This window comes from Carcharodon carcharias, chromosome 7 (genome assembly GCF_017639515.1).
Source record: "Carcharodon carcharias isolate sCarCar2 chromosome 7, sCarCar2.pri, whole genome shotgun sequence".
Classification (NCBI taxonomy): domain Eukaryota; kingdom Metazoa; phylum Chordata; class Chondrichthyes; order Lamniformes; family Lamnidae; genus Carcharodon; species Carcharodon carcharias.
Genome location: NC_054473.1, coordinates 146,559,642 through 146,580,025, shown reverse-complemented (window position 1 = coordinate 146,580,025; position 20,384 = coordinate 146,559,642). Strand labels below are relative to the sequence as shown.

Here is a 20,384-nt window from a genome sequence, read left to right as displayed (position 1 = left end):
CACCATCCCACCAAGCTGCCAAACCCAGCGTGGGTACACCCAAAACTCCATACTTCTTATCCATTTTCCATCATTTTGGGGATACGATAAAACATCTTCTCCCACCCCCTTATACAGCTTTTAAAAGTTAACTCTCATTTATCAAAAAAAAGTAATGAAAACATATTTTGTAAAGAAAATGGATAATTAGGTTCTCAATAGGATGCACAGAAAGAAATAATTTTGCATTTCAACAAGCTTTTTATTTGAACTGGCAAATACACAATCCTATGAGCTCACGAATGGTAACTTTATTTATGTTGATGACCTGATCTAACTCGTGTGTTAAACGGACATGTAAAAAACAGGCCATAACAAGTAGAAAATGCTGCCATTCAAAACCATAGCCGAGCAGGGTTTAAAATTAATACTTATTTTTAAGTAAAAAACAATGATACTTGAAAGGACTTTTGATATAACTCTGGTGCTGCTTCTCATCTTTTTATACTTCAGTTGAAAAGCTTCTCTCCAGTGGACTGGAATAATTAGTGGGATCACAGCAGGAAACCAAAGAATTAAATCTTTTAGCATATCTACAGTAAGTAATTACCAACCAATATTACAATTTCAGCAAGTTTCAGAACACAGACAGCCTGTTATTAAGTATTGTTGTCAACAGTTTGTCTCACAGAAATAGTCAATCAGAAGGGTCAAGGAAAAGTGACCCCAGTTTCACATATTTTGTTACTGAACTGATTATCAGGGTTTATTAAAATGCCAAATAAAATGTCAAAGTGACAAAGCAGCATTTGCAAGAGAAAAAGAGACCAAAAGATAGTGCTCAGTAACAGCACAGCAGTTCCATGTCAGAAGTCAATGGACATTGAACGCTGGACAGTGTCACTTCTGCCACGTACGTACATTTCAGGGGGAATCTCCTCCATCACTCTGTCTTCTATGACTCGTTCTGGACTGTTTTGCGCGTGCTTCAAAGTATAGCAGCTTTTCTTGAAGGTGCTATTAAATGTTTTCATTGGCTGTGGCTGGGAGAAATCATTCCGAAATGGAAGATCCATTGTGCTTAAATTAGTCCTGCTTTGCTTTATACTTGGTGGCTGTGAGCCACAGTGGTGATCGTGGATGCACCTGGAGGCATTGGATGAGGAGCGCCTGAGTTTATGGTAGTTCTCAAAGTCTTCAGACAAATCAGCCAAATCTGCTGTTATTTCTTTATCTCTTAGAGAAAATAGTTCATAATGAGGAGGATCAAATACTTCTTGAAATCCTGATTTGTTAAATGCTGCTTTGCGAGCCAAAACCTTTTTGCGAGGTTGTTTTACTTGCACTAGTACAGAAATGACAAGAAGGACTAAAACAATTCCTGATGAAATACCAATGATTGTTCCATGAGTTTTGGTAATCTGGTGAAAGAGGCCAGGCTTTTTCTTTTCTGCAAAAAGTACAAAAATCCAAAAGTGTAAACATTATCAATCTAAAAAAAATATTCACACCAGTGCCAGTTGGAATTTGAAAAGAACCAGAACAGCTAATCTGGGCTGGACATCCAGCTCAGTGATTGGCCTGCACAGTGCTCAGCACTGCTCTGAGCTTCCACAGCATTCTATATTGTTTCTAACTTGCTAACCTATCATTATAGGTTCTTTTAAAATGGAGTCCCGTACCTAACTCGTTAACCTTGTTAGAAACTTTGCATGAATTCTGACGAGCTTATAAACCAGTCAGACCCAATAACCATTCCATTTCAATGTAATGGGCCATCCTTCTACAATATAATCTCTTCATTATTTTCCAATTTACTTCAAGAGGTAATATGAAAGTACACAGGTGATCTCCTTGGGGACTTAAACAAATGCAATTATTTTTATTGAAATGCAGCTATTATTTCATAAACTGATAAAAATTCTGACTAAAAGATGTGATGAAGAAATATCAGAGTTCAGTTGGAACTCTAAAGTGCGTCATTATATTTTATTTTTTATCTATTATTGCATGGTAAATTTAAAGATTGTTAACAAAAATCACACAAAATGTTTTCAATGAAACAGTGTAGAGTATTGGTGTATTGTGTATAGTATTGGTCACCTTATTTAAGGAAGGATGTAAATGTATTGGAAGCAGTTCAGAGAAGATTTACCAGGTTAATACCTGGAATGGTGGGTTGTCTTACGAGTAAAAGTTGGACAGACTAGGCTTGTGAAGAGTAAGAGGCGACTTGATTGAAACATATATGATCCTGAGGGGTCTCGACAGGGTGTATGTGGAGTGGATGTTTCCTCTTGTGGAAGAATCTAGAACTAGGGTTCACTGTTTAAAAATAAGGGGTCACCCATTTAAAACAGAGATGAGGCAACATTTTTTCATTCAGAGGGTCGTGAGTCTTGGGGACTCTCTTCCTGAAAAGATGGTGGAAGCAGAGTCTTTGAATATTGTTAAGCAGAGGTGGATAGATTCTTGGTAAGCAAGGGGGTAATAGGTTATCGGCAGTAGATGGGATGTAGATTTCAGGTTACTATCAGATCAGCCATGATCTTAATAAATGGTGGAGCAGGCTCGAGGGGCTGAATGGTCTACTCCAGCTCCTTGCTCGTATGACATGGCGAATAGCGGTGATATAAGCCTGGGTTTAACTTGAGGTATGCATTGAGTGGGTAGGGAAAGGGGCACAAGAAGAGTCGGGGTGGGGGGAGGTGTTCCTGATGCCAGCGTGAGTCCCTGGAGTTTTAAACTCCTAGGCCTCATTTTAATATAACCGATGGGCCACCTGTCTTTTTTCCTGGGGTAATTTCCTGTAGCGTTCCCATTTAAAGCAGGAATCCACCTTCTAAAGTGAGGATGGTAGCTATGCTGGAATAGAAATATCCAATGTTCATTCTCTTTGCACTCCCCCCCCCTCCCCCATCTTATGTCCTTATCCCTACACACTTGAGTTAAGGCCAGGCCTATGGTTAGGAGAATAAATTATAGGGCTCTTCTTAGGTTTTCTGATGCTTCCCTGGAGATCCTTGTGGGGGAATTCAGGGAAAGGAGGGAGGTATTTTTCCCCATCACCTGCACGAGCATAACCAGGGTGACTATTCAGCAGGGGGGTAGGGCTAGGCAGAGGTGGCTGAGGGGGTCAATGCAAGCAGCATGATCCCCAGGATCTGGGTCCAATATAGGACCGGATTCAATGACTTTGCAAGAGCAGCAAGAGTACAGTTTTGATTTTTCCATCCCTCTGAATAAAAATTGCTAACTTTCTTTTCATCCCTCCCTATCATTCTCAACTGTTCCCTCACTCCATCATATCATTCAGAATGCAATCACAAGGGCTTGCTGCAAAACCTCTCTTTTTCATTCTAAACACACTCCCCTCTTTCCTTTGTTCTCCTCACATTGCACTCACAATATACAATAGGGAATTCAGAAGAAACTTCTTTACCCAGGGAGTAGTTAGAAGGTGGAACTTGCAATCATAAGGACCAGTTGAGGTTATTGGCATTGATGCATTAAAGGAAAGGCAGATCAACGCATGAAGAAGAAAGGAATAGATGGATGTATTGATGGGATTAGATGAAGAAGGGTGGGAGGAAGTCTGTGTGGAGTATAAACACTGGCATGGACCTGTTAGGCCAAATGACCTTTTTCTATAATAAAAGCAAGTGCGGCAGATCTGAAATAAAAACAGAAAGTGCTAGAAAAACTCAGCAGGTCTGGCAGTATCTTTCCAGAAAAAGAGTTAGTGTTTTGAGTCCAATATGATTCTTCTTTGGGAGAGTCATATTCTGAAGAGGAGACATATTGGACTTGAAACCTTAACTCTGTTTTTCTCTCCACAGATGCTGCCCGACCTGGCCTATTTCTATGTTGTAAATCCTATGTAATACTAAGTGACAGCATTTCCCCATACATCTTCATTCCTTGAAGATACACTAAATTAAAAATGTATCAGACAAGCTTTAAACAAACTGAGTAGTGTATGACTGGGTGCTTTAGGTATCACCCACTGTTGGAATCAGAACTGTGAGTTAGATTTTCATCTTAACCACTTTGACAAAAAATCTAGTTGGAGGATTGCACTTGGGGAACAGAGCCCACCTGAATTTGCTTCAGCCTAAGTAGTTGGATGGAAAATGTGGCAAATTATCTAAAAGGCATGGGACTCATCCTGCTTGATTTTTCTCTCTACACCTTACTTAGCCAATACTTATTGCCCAAGCAGTAAAGACTAAAAATTTACTCCAGTACCTTGGTACCAGTGTAACAGCTACAATTCTTTATAAAAGAATGAATTTTACTAACAGATGTAACAACTGAGTAATAGTGAAATTAAATTTGAGTTCACGTAATGCAATTTTCCATTTTTATTTTAAATAATTCATCCATGCACCAATAAAGGGTGTAATGTTCTTTACAGTTCAACAAGATGTTGAAGAGAAAAATCTCTGTGGTCTTAAGTGGTTTCCATGTCTCTACTTAATTGTGTATGAGGATTCTTAATTGATGTAAGGTTCAACTTCATTAGTCATCTTGAGTTTTATGAATCAACCATAAAACTATACTTGGAGTAGAATGTGAAGAATGATGGAAAATAATTATTATCCTTTGGAAAGAAACTGCATCCATTATTGGAAAAAACCATAGAAAATAATTCATCCTGATGCACTCATAGCTACACTGCTCCAGTTTATAACAAATCCTTAAGAAATCAAAGTCATGAAGAATAATGGAGTTTGTATGCTCTACCATACATTACCTGCACTCTCCCAAAGTGATCAGACATTAAACATTCAGGGAATTTCTCAGTGATTTTAACAGGTGGCCACTTAAATCAGAATGGGTCACAAGAAGTCTTCCTTGGGTAGGATTTTGCCCTTGGCGGGGGGGCTTGGTGGGAGCGGGCGGGGATGGTCAGGAAGCCGACCGCCACCCACGATTGGCACCGCACCACGATTTTACGTGGGCGGGCCAATTAAGACCTGCCCAAGATGGAATGTGAGCAGCAATGCTGAATGGGGAGGAGGGCGAGCGGGCCTAGCACGAACTTGGTGCATGTGCACGAAGCTGCCTCATGGAGATGAAGCACTGTTTAAAAATACTAACGAACAAAATAAAAATGGCATAAAACATGTCTCCACATGTGACTCTGCCACATGAGCAGGGACATGTTTTTAACTCAAGTGTAAAATTTTAATTTTTTTTGCTTTAGGAAACATCATCCTGCCCATTAGGTTGAACAGGCAGTGAAAAATTCAGGACAATTGTTAACTTAATGGCCTTAATAGGCCTTTTAATTGTCAGCGGGTGCACTGCCAGCTCTGGCATGCGCCTGCCGGCCTAACTATCACGAGAGCACATTTCATGCTTGGGCATATTGGGCATGCGCCCGCACGCCGAACGCAAGATCCTGCTCCTTAATTTTTTTTTAAAAATGTATTCTTTCATGAGATGTGGGTGTTGCTGGCAAGTCCAGCATTTGTTGCCCATCCCTAATTGTCCTTGAACTGAGTGGCTTGCCACACCATTTCAAAGGGCTGTTAAGAGTCAAGCACATTGTTGTGGCACTGGAGTCACATGTAGGGCAGATCAGCTTCCCTAAAGGACATTAGTGAACCAGATGGTTTTTTTTTTACAACAAGCAGTGATAATTTCATGGTCATCATTACTGAGATCAGCTTTTCCATTCCAGAATATTACATGAATTTAAATTCCACCAGCTGTCGTGGTCAATCACAAAATCAACCACAAAGTCACAATGAACGTACTGAGGATGGTAGTTCAGTATATAGATTGTTAATGCTTTAAGAAAATACCAATATCTCTAAGACGTGATATAATGTAGAGATATAATGAATAGGAAAATGAAACATTCATGCCCTACCAGAAGATATGAGTAAGTTCTGTGCTAGCTTTATTTATTGAAGTAAAATTTACTCATTCTGATGTTCATTCATTCATCCACGCTATATGTTAAAAAACACATTGCGCATTATGACATTTTCATCACTATGCTCCACCTGGCGATTTCTGCCTGCTGCAGCTGAAAGGTCTTGACCATGTATTTAGACTGGTCATGGCATAATGGATGACAGATGGCTATTAAATATTGGATGTTCTATTGGTGGGTACAACAGGATTAAAATGCTCTCCAGTATACTTTTCATTGAATCAGAGATCATCCAGAGTACATAGCATCAGACGACATTTTATCCACAGAGCAAAAATATGAAATATTTACTTCACTGGTACATCACTATTTAGACAGACAGAAGACTAAAGGGAATAGGTGGAAAAAGTAATTGTTACACAGAGTTTACAACATTTCAGTATCATCAGGATGATGATGGAAATGGCATTGTATGGGGCAGCTATTTATCGCTATTAAATCAAAATTACCGCACTGTTTCTAGTTTTAATGTCCACACTACAGGAAGGAAATTGAGGGTACAATTCAGATTCACTGGTATGTTGCTTGTAATGAAGAAATACAAACAAGACTTGAAAAATTAGAATTGTTTTCATTAGGACAGAGGGAATTAAAGGATAACTCAATAGAATTGTTTAAAATTATAAAGGAATGGGAGCAGGTAGATAGAGATGGATTGTTCCAGTGACTGAGCGATATAGAACAAGGGGATATGGATCCAGACATGATTAAATGAATGTGATTTAGGACAGAGAGCAAGAGAAACTCTTACACAGACAGTATTAAGGCTATGGAAAGTACCAATGGAGTATTGAAGCAGAAACTAAGAAAGATAAGTGCATTTAAAATAAGAAGGGGATATATTTAATAAACTAATCAAATTCAAAGGGAATAAAGCGTCTTGTCTGGATTCATTGCATCCATGCATTCAAAAGAATCTAGGGAAGAGATAGAAGAAGCATTACTACACATATTTAATTTGTTCGAAAAAGATGTAGGATTGGTGGATAGCTATTGTAATTCCTATACTTAAGAAGGGGGACAGAACATGCCAAGTGAATTATAGACCAGTCAGCTTAACATCAGTGGTAGGAACAATAATGAAATCACTACTAAAGGAGAGAATAGAAGAACATCTAGAAATGTGAAATATAACAATGAACTTGGATTTCAAAATGGAAAATCTTGCTTGACCAACCTCAGTGAATGTTTTTAAGGAGGTAACAGAGAGAGTAGACAATGGTAATACAGTATATGGAATTTATCTGAATTTTCAAAAGTCCTTCAATTAAGGTGTCCCATAATGGGCTAATGAATAAAATTAGAGAATGTGGAGTCAGGGGACAAGTGGAAGAATGAATTGCTGGTTAACTTCAAAACATAAAGCAGATTGTGGAAGTAAAGGGTGGTTATTTGTAGAAGGTGGGAAGTGGTGTTCCAAAAGGATCAGTGCTGGGACCACTGCTGTTCACAATTTACAGATGACACCAAATTGGGGGTGGGGTGGGGTGGTGTGTGGATGGTGGGGGAGGGGGTGGGGGCTTGCAGAATAGTCAGTTTCAGGGAGAGCTGCAACAAATTACAGCAAGACATTAATAAAACTTGTAGAGCAGACACATACTTGGAAAATGAAGTTCAAAACACACAAATGTGAGATGGTGCATTTTGCTGGAAGAAAATAGGGAGGTCACTTTTTACTCAGAACGTGCAAGTCTAGGTGGAATAGAGAACCAAAGAGATCCTGGAGAGCAAATAAACCAATCGCTAAATTTGTGCCACAGGTTAGCAAGGCTCTATAAAAAAACAAGCACGAGGCTCTGTTTCTAGAGAGACAGAATGGCAAAGTAGGAAAGTTAAGTTAAACCTGCATCAAACCTTGGTTAGATCACATTTAAGAGTACTGCATGCCATTCTGATCGGCATATTATAAAAGGGATATGGAGGAACTGGGGTGGGTGCAGTGAAGATTTACAAGGATGATAGCAGAAATGGGTGGGTATACATATCAGGAAAAGATGAACAGGCTGGGTCTCTTTTTTCTTGAAAAAGAAGCCTGGGGGGGTGACCTCACAGAGGTCTTTGAAATCATGACAGGGTTTGATTGAGTGGATACCGAGAGAATGTTTCCATTTGTGGGGAAGAGCATAACGAGGGGCCATCAATATAAGAAAGTTTCCAAAGAGTGGTGAGAATGCGGAACTCACTACCGCCAGAGTGACTGAAGCAAATAGCATTGATATATTTAAAGGGAATCTAGGCATGCATGTGAGGGAGAAGGGAATAAGAGGTTACCATGATAGATTTAGATTAGGAAAGATGGGAGGAGGCTCAAGTGGTGCATATTTTGTTGGCATTGACTATTTGGGCTGAATGGCCTGTTCCTGTTCCCTATATCCTATGTAATGTCAGCATTGAAAAATTACTTAGAGAGGTAATTGAAGGAAAAGGGAACAAATGGACTTGGGAACTGATGCAGATGCAACCACTTGGGTGGAGAAAGGGGAAGAATCACAGGTTAAAAGATTTGGTATTCTTTCTCTCTCCATTCTCATTTTCCCTCTTTCCTGAAGACATGCTGACTGATACCTTTCTGATGCCTCACCTAAGTGGCTGCAAGAAGATGGAGAGGGAACTTGGATCTATGATGCCAGGTCTCAATTCCCTTTACACTGCCTTGGGGTTTTTTTTCTCAGTGGGTGGACTGAAGTGTTTGCAGGTGCAAGCAAAGAACAACCATGGAAATAAGGTGGATTGGGTTACCCCAGCTTATTTTCCTCCAAGCTCAATAACATAGGACCCATCTATTGGTGCTAAGCATTGCTCCTGGCTCCCATGTTAAACAGGCAGCAAAGACAGGAAAACATAAAAAGCTAAGTGAAAGCTTTTTTTTTAGCTTCCCCAGATATCTTCAACTCTGGAGACCTTATGGCTGCAGATTTTGGAGAACAGCTTGAAGATCTGGATGTCAATGGCCATTCCTGCTGCTGTAAGTCCTGCTAGATGGCAGATCTGCAATAGATGCATGACAATGACCTGAACTGGTAAATGCAAAGAGTTCAAATAATTGTAATTGAGCTTACTTTGGATGTATTCCATCAGAGGGCAAGAAAATCAACCCTACCCTCCCCAGGAAAAGTCCAGCATTTGAAGCAGAAATAAATGATATATTTCCAATATCAGACAAAAGTGGCAAAATGTTGATATTTCTAAGCAGTCTTCAGTGTAAAAAACAAGACCTTTATGTTAGGCTGAACAACCTCTTTAAAACAAAATAAATGATTTACTTCGATAGTTTTCTGTAGCTTGTTTAATCTTTCCATGAAATGAAATGATTAAATTCAAAATTTGTATGAGGCAGTACTGATACAATAATAATTCCATATGTATGTTTGTGAGGCAGTGCTGATACGGCAATAATTCCATATGTATGTTTGTGTGAGGCAGTGCTGATACAGCAATAATTCCATATGTATGTTTGTGTGAGGTAGTACTGATAAAACAATAATTCCATATGTATGTTTGTGTGAGGTAGTACTGATAAAACAATAGTTCCATATGTATGTTTGTGTAAGGTGGTACCGATACAGCAATAATTCTGTATGTATGTTTGTGAGGCAGTGCTGATACAGCAATAATTCCATATGTATGTTTGTGTGAGGTAGTACTGATAAAACAATAGTTCCATATGTATGTTTGTGTAAGGTAGTACTGATACAGCAATAATTCCGTATGTATGTTTGTGAGGCAGTGCTGATACGGCAATAATTCCATATGTATGTTTGTGTGAGGCAGTGCTGATACAGCAATAATTCCATATGTATGTTTGTGTGAGGTAGTACTGATAAAACAATAGTTCCATATGTTTGTGTGAGGTAGTACTGATAAAACAATAGTTCCATATGTATGTTTGTGTAAGGTGGTACCGATACAGCAATAATTCTGTATGTATGTTTGTGAGGCAGTGCTGATACAGCAATAATTCCATATGTATGTTTGTGTGAGGTAGTACTGATAAAACAATAGTTCCATATGTATGTTTGTGTAAGGTAGTACTGATACAGCAATAATTCCGTATGTATGTTTGTGAGGCAGTGCTGATACAGCAATAATTCCATATGTATCTTTGTGTGAGGCAGTGATGATACAGCAATAATTCCATATGTATGTTTGTGTGAGGCAGTACTGATACAGCAATAATTCTGTTTACTGTATGCACAAAAAATTTCCTGACCATTTAGGAAAGACCATGCAAAGGACACCTGCCACCATTCAAAAATAAGATCTGGACAAGCTGGTCTAGGGATCAGGAGGATAGCCTTGGCAATTTAAAATGGAAATGATTGAGCACTGGATCTGGTCCTTGACAGTAATTTGCTTTTTACTAATATGCATCTCAGTATACACTAGTTAATTTTAACAGCTTTATTTCAAAGAGAATTCATTCTGTTTCCAGTGAACAATGAGATCTCCAAGTGCGCCACTGATATAAAAATGACAGGCTTATTCATCCCCAAGTAAGCAGTAGTGTATATAACATTAGCTGTGTTAATAAAAGAAAACTGCTATTAGTTGAATACAGTCTCTTTGTGCCTGTGGTAAGGGCTACCTTTCAATATTTAGATGCTTGCTGTATATATATTCTATCATTATTGTAGGGATAACTATTTATTTGCTGCTTCAGTGATAATTGGGCCATGCTGTTAATTTTTTTAATATAATCTTGCTAGGCATCAGAATATTGCCAACCAAGGCCAGGACTCTAATCCACAATTATGGTAACAATGTATCCTTGGAGCTGACGCAGGTTGTCCAACTTTCTCTCATTGTTTCCAGTGATCTCTATTGCAAGTGAATGTGGGTATAAACTGAATGAGGACATTATCAAGATCAAGCTTATCTTTTTAATGCATGCACCACCACCCCCCCTCCCCCCTGCCCCAACATGCCCCCATCCCCAACTCTGGTCCCTTGAACCTCAGCTTTGTCATTTGTAATTCTGACAAAGAAAGGAACATGGCAGGACTGGCTGTCATCCAGTGGCTGTGGTTAACCAAAGATGATCAAGTACAGGAGAAAGCTGAATATTTTCACTGTTATCCCAGATTTAAAATAAGTTTACCGGCAGTTACACCACTAGCAACTATCATGGGGTGGAGCTGGGGTCAAAAAGTAAGAAACATACAATAATGGAATATTATTCAATGAATCGTTAACATCAGTCTCAATAAATAACCCATCTTCAATGTGGTGACATATCTTCATTTCATTACCGTGAGCTGAACCCCTCAGATTTTATTAGGGATTGAAACGAGCAGCTCTGTATTAAATCAGATTTCCATGCACTAGCTGTGAAAATGTCAAAACCAGTTAAGATCTGTTAGACCCTGTAATGCTTAATGCGAACTTTGACTGAGATAAATATATTTATTTAACCCATAAATATAGCCGTCTGAGAGAAATGGCCTTTGTCAAGTCTGATGAAGTAAAGGACATTTTTTTCTCACAAATGTTTTTACAGAACTGGGCAAACAATGTTACCTTTACAATGATTTTCATCCCATGGGTACACACAGTTCTGGACTCCATTACAGACCAAAGAATTGTTGATGCACATGTCGCTGTGACAAAAGAATGTGTTGTCCTGGCAGGGAGCTGTGAGACAAAGGTTAATGTCACCATAAATTATAGCACATGTATTTCAAAAGCTTATACAAGATGTGATGTAGCACTGTGTATGGCCATTCAGCCATGAGCAACAAAACACAGTAAATGGGCACTTTGTAAAGGTCATGTCTTTGTTAGTTCAGCTTTGTCAGTTAGATAAATTGGTCCTGGCTTCTTTGTTCACAATAAAAGCATCAACTGAATCTCCCACGCAAAATTAATGAGTTCATCTAATCTTGTTGGATTTATTGATTGTTAACTTGCATGAAATCATAGCATGATTCAATCATTAGCTTTGGAAACTTAAGTGTAGACCAGATGTATTGCTAGTTAACAGCATTCTGAAATAAAGGAATCAATCTGAAAATAACAAAGAAACGACTATAATGGTCTAGTTCTGGCACTTTGTATGATATATAACATTATGCAAATTGTGATCCAAATTTTCATGGGGATTCTTCAGGAATTTTTGTGGATCAATTACTTGGATTTGAAACTCTTAAAAGGATAAGTCACAGGATGTGTCACACTAACAATATCTGGAGATAAGGCTTATTCTGCAAGTGGTGAGTTGAAAGAGCTAAAAATGTGCATACAAGTGACAAGTGGTATTTTCATGGAAGTGGCATCTGCTATGAATAATTTGTGACTGTAGTCTCTAAAGGTCTGTTTTAAAAATACAAGATATGAACACTACTTTAAAGGATTTTTAGGATTAGGTGTGCTCTTCATTTTTAATGGGACATGTATTTTTTTCTATATTTAATTCAGGAGCGAAGTCAGATAAGTGAGTAAAAAAAGAGGCGTTGTCAGAAAATAAATCAATTAATAAGCAGACAAGCGTTGCTTGCATCAGCCTATAGAGGTTAGTAAGATTGGCGGAATTCTTATTGATTTGCATTGAATAGGGAATTTTATCTTGTCTACAATTATAGCTATAATCCATTTCCTAGTGGGCACCAAATCATTGCATAGACACCTTCCTGAAATCAGTACTAATTCAACTATCTGTGTTCAAAGGGCTACAAAAGTAGAAAATAATATTGGAAAGGACATATTTGTGCAGAACAAGTGTTGTGTAGCTGCTGCTAAACTATCTTTTAAAATGAGACCCCTGTGTTGCAACTCATCAATTACCACAAAATACCTAAAATTACTTCCTGCTGCCATAGAATGTGTAAGAGAAATGATAATGTTTTTTAGTACTGTCCTGACTTACTTTCTGACAGGAAATTTAAACATTTTTTGTTAATAATTCTTTCAAATATTTTCACAAAGGGAAAAAAAAACACCTGATATAATAATCTGTCAACTTTTGAAACATTTCCACTTTGTTCAGGACGTCCGCAAACATTCCTGTAAATTTCTAAAAACAAATTTCAGCAAGGATAATCAACACAGTATATAGGACCAAAATAATATTCTTGGCAATTAAGAACAAACTTTTTAATAGTTTATTGACAATTTTCCAAAGCAACATGTTAACTTAATTAATCTGTCTGTTCGGACACATGTTTCTGCTCCTGAGAGGATGTATAGCCACATTGCTTCCAAACCTCTGCCAATCCATCCAGTGGTCACACCTTATAATATCACACAGCATAATTTCTAAGCCTACATTTTTAATTGTGGGTATTAAAATCCTATGGCTGTGTTACAATATTGTTTCAATTTTTACCAAACGTTAAGCTAGTAACAAATTAAGTGTTATTGGAGAATAAAACGTTTATAAAACCATGGTTACTTACGATCCACAAATGAAGTAAATAGCATTCGGAATCTGCTCAGCCTGCTGCCCTCATCAGCCCACATACGAACCACTCCAACTCCAGTTTGTAGCATCAGATCGTTAGCTACTGTGCTGCAAAATTTTGTCTTTAAGTTTTCAATAGCACTGCTCCCATCATACACAGCAACAAAATTCCTCTTGCATTCATTAGAGTGATCCATTTGATAGTCGAGAAAGCGTAAATAAATCTATCAAAGAGAAACACATTAAAGGTCCAGTGACAGTGTTGCACACATGTATTGCTGCATACCTTTACATTTAAAGAAAGAGATCAAGAAAGTGCATTCTTTGTGTTTACAACCATCAGAATTGAATCTGCAAGAGAGTGGCTGATTTTACTTACTTGATCCTTAACATTCAATAATCTTTTTTGATCTTGATCAGGTTTTTAGTTTTTTCTCTTTTTTACTTTTGAGTGGCAGGAGATGAAGCTCATGTTCATCAACTTGAGCATGCTGGGGCTGGAGATGGACAACTTTTTCAATAAAGTGTCAGAACAAAGTTACTGTACATCACATGGACAATAGAGTTCCCTCTATTCTTCCACACTTGTGGGCAATAATCCCTACTGTACAAGTGTACCAAATCAATTTTCCAAAACAATCGTCCTTATTCACTTTAGATGGCCCATTATGCTAATGGGCTATCACACTGAAACATTTATAAAGGTAATCCAAAATTACAGTGTATAGCCTGCACTGAGGGTTGACCTTGATTAGAACAATAAGTCCACCTTCAGACAGTGGACTTACATTGATCATTCTTTTTACTAATTACTGTATAAATGCAGTTAGCATCTTTGCACTGCTATTTGTGCCCAATAGACATTGCCACTACAGCACCATCTGGATAATGTGCCTCAGTATACTGATGAGGTTATGTGTAACTCCTTCCCAGTTGTGGCAACAATAGCGTTTTTATAAGGTTGTTAAAGGAAAGTTAATTCAACATAGTTCATTTTATATGGTTTCCCAATGTTAAACTCAATTAATGTCATGGTGTGTTCTGTATGTGTTTGAAGCCAGATTAAGAGCATAATGTTCTATGGCTAACCTCTGCCTTAATATCAATATAGGTGACCAGTAAATCCTGGTCAGTTTACTTGTGCATATTTTGACAGAGCTATAGAATAATTGAGCTAAGAATGATCTCCACATATAATTCTAAATGGTGAACAATGCCACCATACCTGCACAACAATATTTCAATATCGTTTATTACAAAGGAAGTTTGAACACAAATCTCAAAGGGTGGTGTTCTGTAGTATTGAAGAGTCCAGTTTTTGATAGAACATTTTTATAAGATTACTGAATCATTGTTCCCAAGTTTCATAATTACATGCAACACAAACTGTATGTGATAGGTTTGGATCCCAAGGACCATATCATAATAAAGCTGAACTGTTGTAGCAAGCAGCAGATATATATTTGCCTGTGAAGCCTTAACAACGAGTGAAACAAAACACAACAAAGCAATACTGAAAACAAATTTATCTCTGTTCTATTTCTGTAGCTCACAAAACACAGGGATGCAGCATCTTGATTACTTTTTTCAGTATTAATTGGGGAACATTATGTAAAGTGCCACTCTCTTTGAGCCCTACCTGTTGCTAATCTGCATAATAATGACTCCACTAATCAAAGTTGACTTTGTGGTATAGCTAATTGTTCAATATTAAAGGTTGAATGAAATAATTTGTGCTCTTGGGATCACAGTTGCACTGGGTAGCAAATTGAATTTCATTTATCATATATTACAGTACTAGCATGCATGGTATGCTACTTTAAAATAGAGCACATCTTTCAAGGTCAATAGTAATTGAAATTGCTTATGAATGCTTTGTTCAAAAAAAACATTATTGATATGAATTATTTTGTACTGCAGGATATATGATTGACATATTTGAAGGACATTTTCAAAGGTAATTTGGCAAACAAGACATGAAAAGGAAATAAATTGAACAACATTTTTCATCACTTATGTAGAAAGTGGTTAAATGTCAAGCAGCAGTTTACTTGCAGACTTCAATCTCACTGCCCTCAATGGCAAATCATATTAATCAGAATTCAAAGAAAACAAAAGACTTCTGGCAGAGAAAAAGCATTGGTATATTTATGACCGTTGCATATTAATATCTCAGGTGTTTGATTGCTAATGGAAATAACTCAGGTGGGAATTTCTCTCTCTAAGTCATTATTCTTAATGTTAGTTATATCCCACCAAACTTAATATTATTTTGTGTGGGTTTAAGGCTGTAATATATTGTTACTGTTATTAATATTCTTAAAGCTAAGACAGTGGGTGTATTCTAACATTAGACAACCAATTACATTGCAGTAACTTCTTTATGATCAAAATTGTAAAATAACTATATTTGCATCTGTGAAATAAAACAACCTCCTTGCACGTTTTTATGAAATACATACATTCAACTGGAAAGTTCACAAAGGGCAGAATTTTGCCCTTGGCAGGGGTGGGCCAATTAAGGCCCGGCTGGCGTGGAACCCGAGCGGCAGTGCTCAACTCTATGTGGGCGGGGGGAGGAAAGCAAGCAGGCCTAGCGTGAACTTCAAGCATGTGCGTGAAAGAGCGCTTCAATCTCCCTGAGGCATGGAGCTGCCTCAGGGAGATGAAGCATTGTTTAAAAAAAATGAAGAAAATAAGAATGTCATAAAACACGTCCCCTCATGTGACTGTCGCATGAGCAGGGGCATGTTTTTAATTCAAGTGTGAAATTTTTAATCTCATTTTTATTTGCTTTAGGAAACCTCATCCCACACATGGATGAGGTTTCCTAAAAAGTGCAAAGGCCGCTTGGTGCTTTCGCCTGCCTGCCAACCGTAAGGTTGGACGGGCAGCGCAAATTTGAATTTAATTACCTTTTTGATGGCCTTAATAGGCCTTTCTGGTGCCTGCCTGCCAAATGAAATATTCTGGAACTACACAATGACGTCGGGACGCTCGGCCAATGTCATCGCGCATCATTTTATGCTCAGCCAGGTCGGGCGCCCGCCCGCCCACCGAGCTCAATATTCTGCCCAAATACTTTTGATATTGTATTATAACCAAAAACAAGCATAAAGTAATAGAAGTTAATTCAAATTCACTCTGATGGTGCACAACATCACATATGCATAGATCCCTAGAATGTTGCAGTAACAGCACACAACCATGTCATTACACTATGAGACAATCCTTGGTGGTTCTTTAGGGTTTTAAAAAATTATCAGGTAGCAAGTTAAGTTGTAACAGCTATTTCTGTAAAAATGTAGTTCAACATTAGTATATTCCTGTTGTTATGACTGTGAGACTTTATAAGATAGTTGTATTTTAATTCAAGGTAAAATAAAGCAGTTTGGGGAGTAGGATAGGACCTGATACAGGATCTGCCCAGAATGGGCCCATGTGACCTGGCTGTCATGGGGGCAGGAGCCCAGGTCAAGTCCTATTGAAAGTAAGGTGCAAACTTTAACTCTTGGACCCAAAGGAGGAAGCAGCTAGTTGAATCGTCCCAGATTTGCAATAAGTGTGTTAGCAGGCTTGAAAAACGATATTTTACCCACGATATATATAAATGACCTGAATGAGGGAACCAAATGCAATATTTCCAAGTTTGCTGGCGACACAAAACTGGACAGGGTTGTGAGTTGTGAGGAGGATGCAAAGAGGCTTCAGGGTAACTTAGACAAGTTGTGTGTGTGGGCAAGCACATGGAAGATGCAATATAACGTGGATAAATGTGGGGTTATATTCTTAGGTGTGAAAAACAGAAAGGCAGATTATTATTTAAATGGGGATATATTGGGAAATGTGGATGGACAAAGGGATCTGGGTGTCCTTGTACACCAGTCAATGAAAGTAAATAGGCAGGTGCAGCAAGCAATTAGGAAGGCAAGTAGTATGTTGGTCTTCATTATAAGAGGATTTACATTCAGAAGTAGGGAAGTACAAGGCCTTGGTGAGACCACACTTGGAGTACGGCGAGCAGTTTTGGTCTCCCTATCTAAGAAAGAATATACTTGTCATAGAGGGAGTGCAGCAAAAGTTCATTAGGCTGATACTGGAGATGGTAGGACTGTTGCATGAGGAGAGATTAGTTCGACTGGGCCTGTATTCAATAGAGTTTAGAAGAACGAGAAGGGATCAGATTGAAACGTATACAATTCTAACAGGGCTAGATAGACTGGATGCATGGAGGATGTTTCCCCTGGTTGGAGAGTCTAGAACCAGGGACCACAGTCTCAGGATACAGGGTAGGCCAGTTAGGACTGAGATGAGGAAAAGTTTCTTCATTCAGAGGGTGGTGGGTGGTCACCCTGTGGAATTCTCTACCACAGAAGGCTGTGGAGGCCAGGTCACAGAGTATATTCAAGAAAGAAATTGATAATTTTTTGGACATTAGGGGCTCAAGGGGTATGGAGAGAAAGTGGGAATATGGTGTTGAGATAGAGGATCAGCCATGATCATATTGAATGGCGGAGCAGGCTTGAAGGACTGAATGGCCTAATCCTGGTCCATGTGACTTTCACGCCATATTGCCCTTTCCTGGCGCGTTCCACCTCATTAATAATGCATTCAGGGGAAACACATGGATCGGTTGGGGGGGGCCCCTCAGATTTGCCTGTTACACCATTACCTCGCGGCTCCATCACTGCGGGCATCATATTTAAACTGCAGTCGCGCCCATACTTCTCAATGCTTGCAGTCCAGGACTGCCCCACTGAAGACATGGTCCCAAAAGCAGAGTGCAGCACCCCCCAAATTCAGTGAGGTATCCCTGGATGCTTTTTACCATGGATGTCCGCCATGATGTCCTCTACTCCCACTCTGACCACAGGAGGTCCATCAGTCTCACCCCTCCGGCTTGGGAGACGGTGGCAGTGATGATCAATGCCAATGCTGCACACAAGGGATTGGCCATCCAATGCAGTAAAAGGATGAATGATCTCATCTGTGCCACCAGGGTAAGTCAACCATCTCATCACTCTCAACTCACCCACTCACAAGTCCATCACACATTCACTGGCATCTCACTCACTGCCAGCTCAAGGGACATTACCACTCACTCTCTCAGACATGCCCTCACATCTCTCTCTGTCCTCATCTTCTCTGGAGATCGCCTCCTCATTCCGTCCATGGCTCCACTCAGCACACATGCATGCCTGGCATCCTTCTCATCTGGCCTGGCATGCACCTTGCTAATGCTCTCTCCATCTTTCTTTATGGAGGACAAGATAGCACACAATCAATGGGAGAGGTTCCAGATCGGGATTGGGGTACAGGACATCAAAGTCCTCAATCCGTTCGAGAGTCATGCATTGGAGCTGGCCGGTATGTGGACCATTCCTGTGGCAACAGTAAGGTTGGTGACAAACATCCATGTGAGGATCCTGCACCACATCATCCCTCTGTAAATGTTATTCTGAGTCCACTGTTCAGTGTGTATTGCAGCTGCCAAGCACTAATAATCTCCACTTATTCTTCTAGGCAGATATGCCCTCAGGCAACCTTGGCCCAGACTCCAGTGCCAAGAGCACATTGGATGAGGACCCTGAGGGCAGCACAGTTGAAGACCTGTCACAGCGCTCACCCACAACCTCCATCAGTGCAGTGACATACACCTCAGTGGGATTTAAATGTAGAGTAGCCTTGGGATCACAATCCGGTGAGCACAGCAATCTGTTCCACAGCAGGCAAAGGCAGGGACTTCCAAGGTTGATGGCACTCGGAGGACTGCTGGAGGCAAGGAATCTGCTGAGTCTGAGTCAGATGATGAGCGTCTGCAAGAGCGTTGATTCTTAATCTGTTGGTGGAGCTGCAAAGACAATCACAGCAACATCAGGAAGGGATGTCTGGTGTACTCCTCAAATTGCAAGGGACGATGGAGGAGTCCTTCCACTTTCAGACTTAGATGATAGCACTGGCATGCCGACGCACCGAGGCCAACACTGTCAGGATGGCGGCCGCCATGGAGACCTTGGTCCAGGACAAGGCTCCTGCACTGCTGCGCGGGCTGAACTCCATTGCTGATGCCATAGTTGGCATCCAGCAGTGTCAACGTGAGAGGCATGCAGGACAGCTCGATCTCACTCCAGCTTCACCTTCTCCTCAAGAAGTCAGCCAGGGGCCCTTGGGCACCCATAGGGAGGACCAGCAGCTTGACACCCCAGGGCCATTTACCAGGTGACTCTGGGAATGTCCAACCGATCTGAATCGCCTCTTCCTGTGACCCCATCATATCCAGCTCCACAGGCTGAGGAGGGTGTACCCGACCCACAGCAGGATACCCAAATCAAAGCCGGGGCCCTCCAGGTCTTGGCTCTCCTGAGGACGCCCACCAAAGTCATCACAGACAGGGCATAGCAGTCAGCAGGCTGCCTCCATCTCTGCTGTGGATGTCGGGGGAGCACCAAGACATAATGGCAGGGTTAGGGAGGTGAATGTAGTTGTACAGCCTGGGCATAGGTGTTAATCACTTGTACATAATGTTCACTATTGTAAATAAACTCCCAAGAATGGCTCCTTGTCTATGGCTCCTTGTCATGATGAGCAGCATTTGTGTCATTCAGATGTTCGTGCACATCCATTTGTTCCTGCACATGAAGGCAAGTGTCTCAGTCCAGAGCCTCTTCCCTGTGCAGTGTGTAACCTTCAGAATAAAGTGATGGTCTAGCTTCACACTCCTTGGACACATTAGTGATGCCTGCACCTCAATGCTGCTAGTCATTGCAGCCAGAATGTCGTGGGCAAGTGTCACAGAATTCTGTCACTGTGTACTCTCAGCATCTTTGAGGTGGGGCTGGTGCCCCATCTCTTCAGCGTCTGTGTCCGGTGACGGTGTGGTCCTGAAGGGGACAGGTGCTAAAGGCTGCCAAAAGATCAGGTGCACTTAAAATTTCATGGTTGCATCTCCATGATGTGATCTTGATCACAGAGCGCGAGCGAGCTGCCCTCAGCCAGACTGGAGTCAGACATTCACAGAGGCAATGTGAAGATGTATTGTGTCCTCACTGCATGTTGTCATCA

The 20,384-nt window shown here is 40.1% G+C and overlaps 1 protein-coding gene across 2 annotated transcripts in view; it reads right to left on the bottom strand.

The window, feature by feature from the left end:
• Window positions 1–220: 220 nt before the first annotated feature.
• LOC121280174 (neuropilin and tolloid-like protein 2) overlaps window positions 221–20,384 on the bottom strand; it is a 57,203-nt gene continuing 37,039 nt past the window's right edge. For both annotated transcript variants that reach the window (XM_041191893.1, XM_041191892.1), the window contains 3 exons: window positions 13,318–13,546; window positions 11,444–11,557; window positions 221–1,429 (listed from right to left, as the gene is read on the bottom strand). In XM_041191893.1, coding sequence (XP_041047827.1) covers window positions 846–1,429; window positions 11,444–11,557; window positions 13,318–13,546 — 927 coding nt within the window. In that variant the 3' untranslated portion in view covers window positions 221–845. The remainder of the gene's footprint in view (window positions 1,430–11,443; window positions 11,558–13,317; window positions 13,547–20,384) is intronic.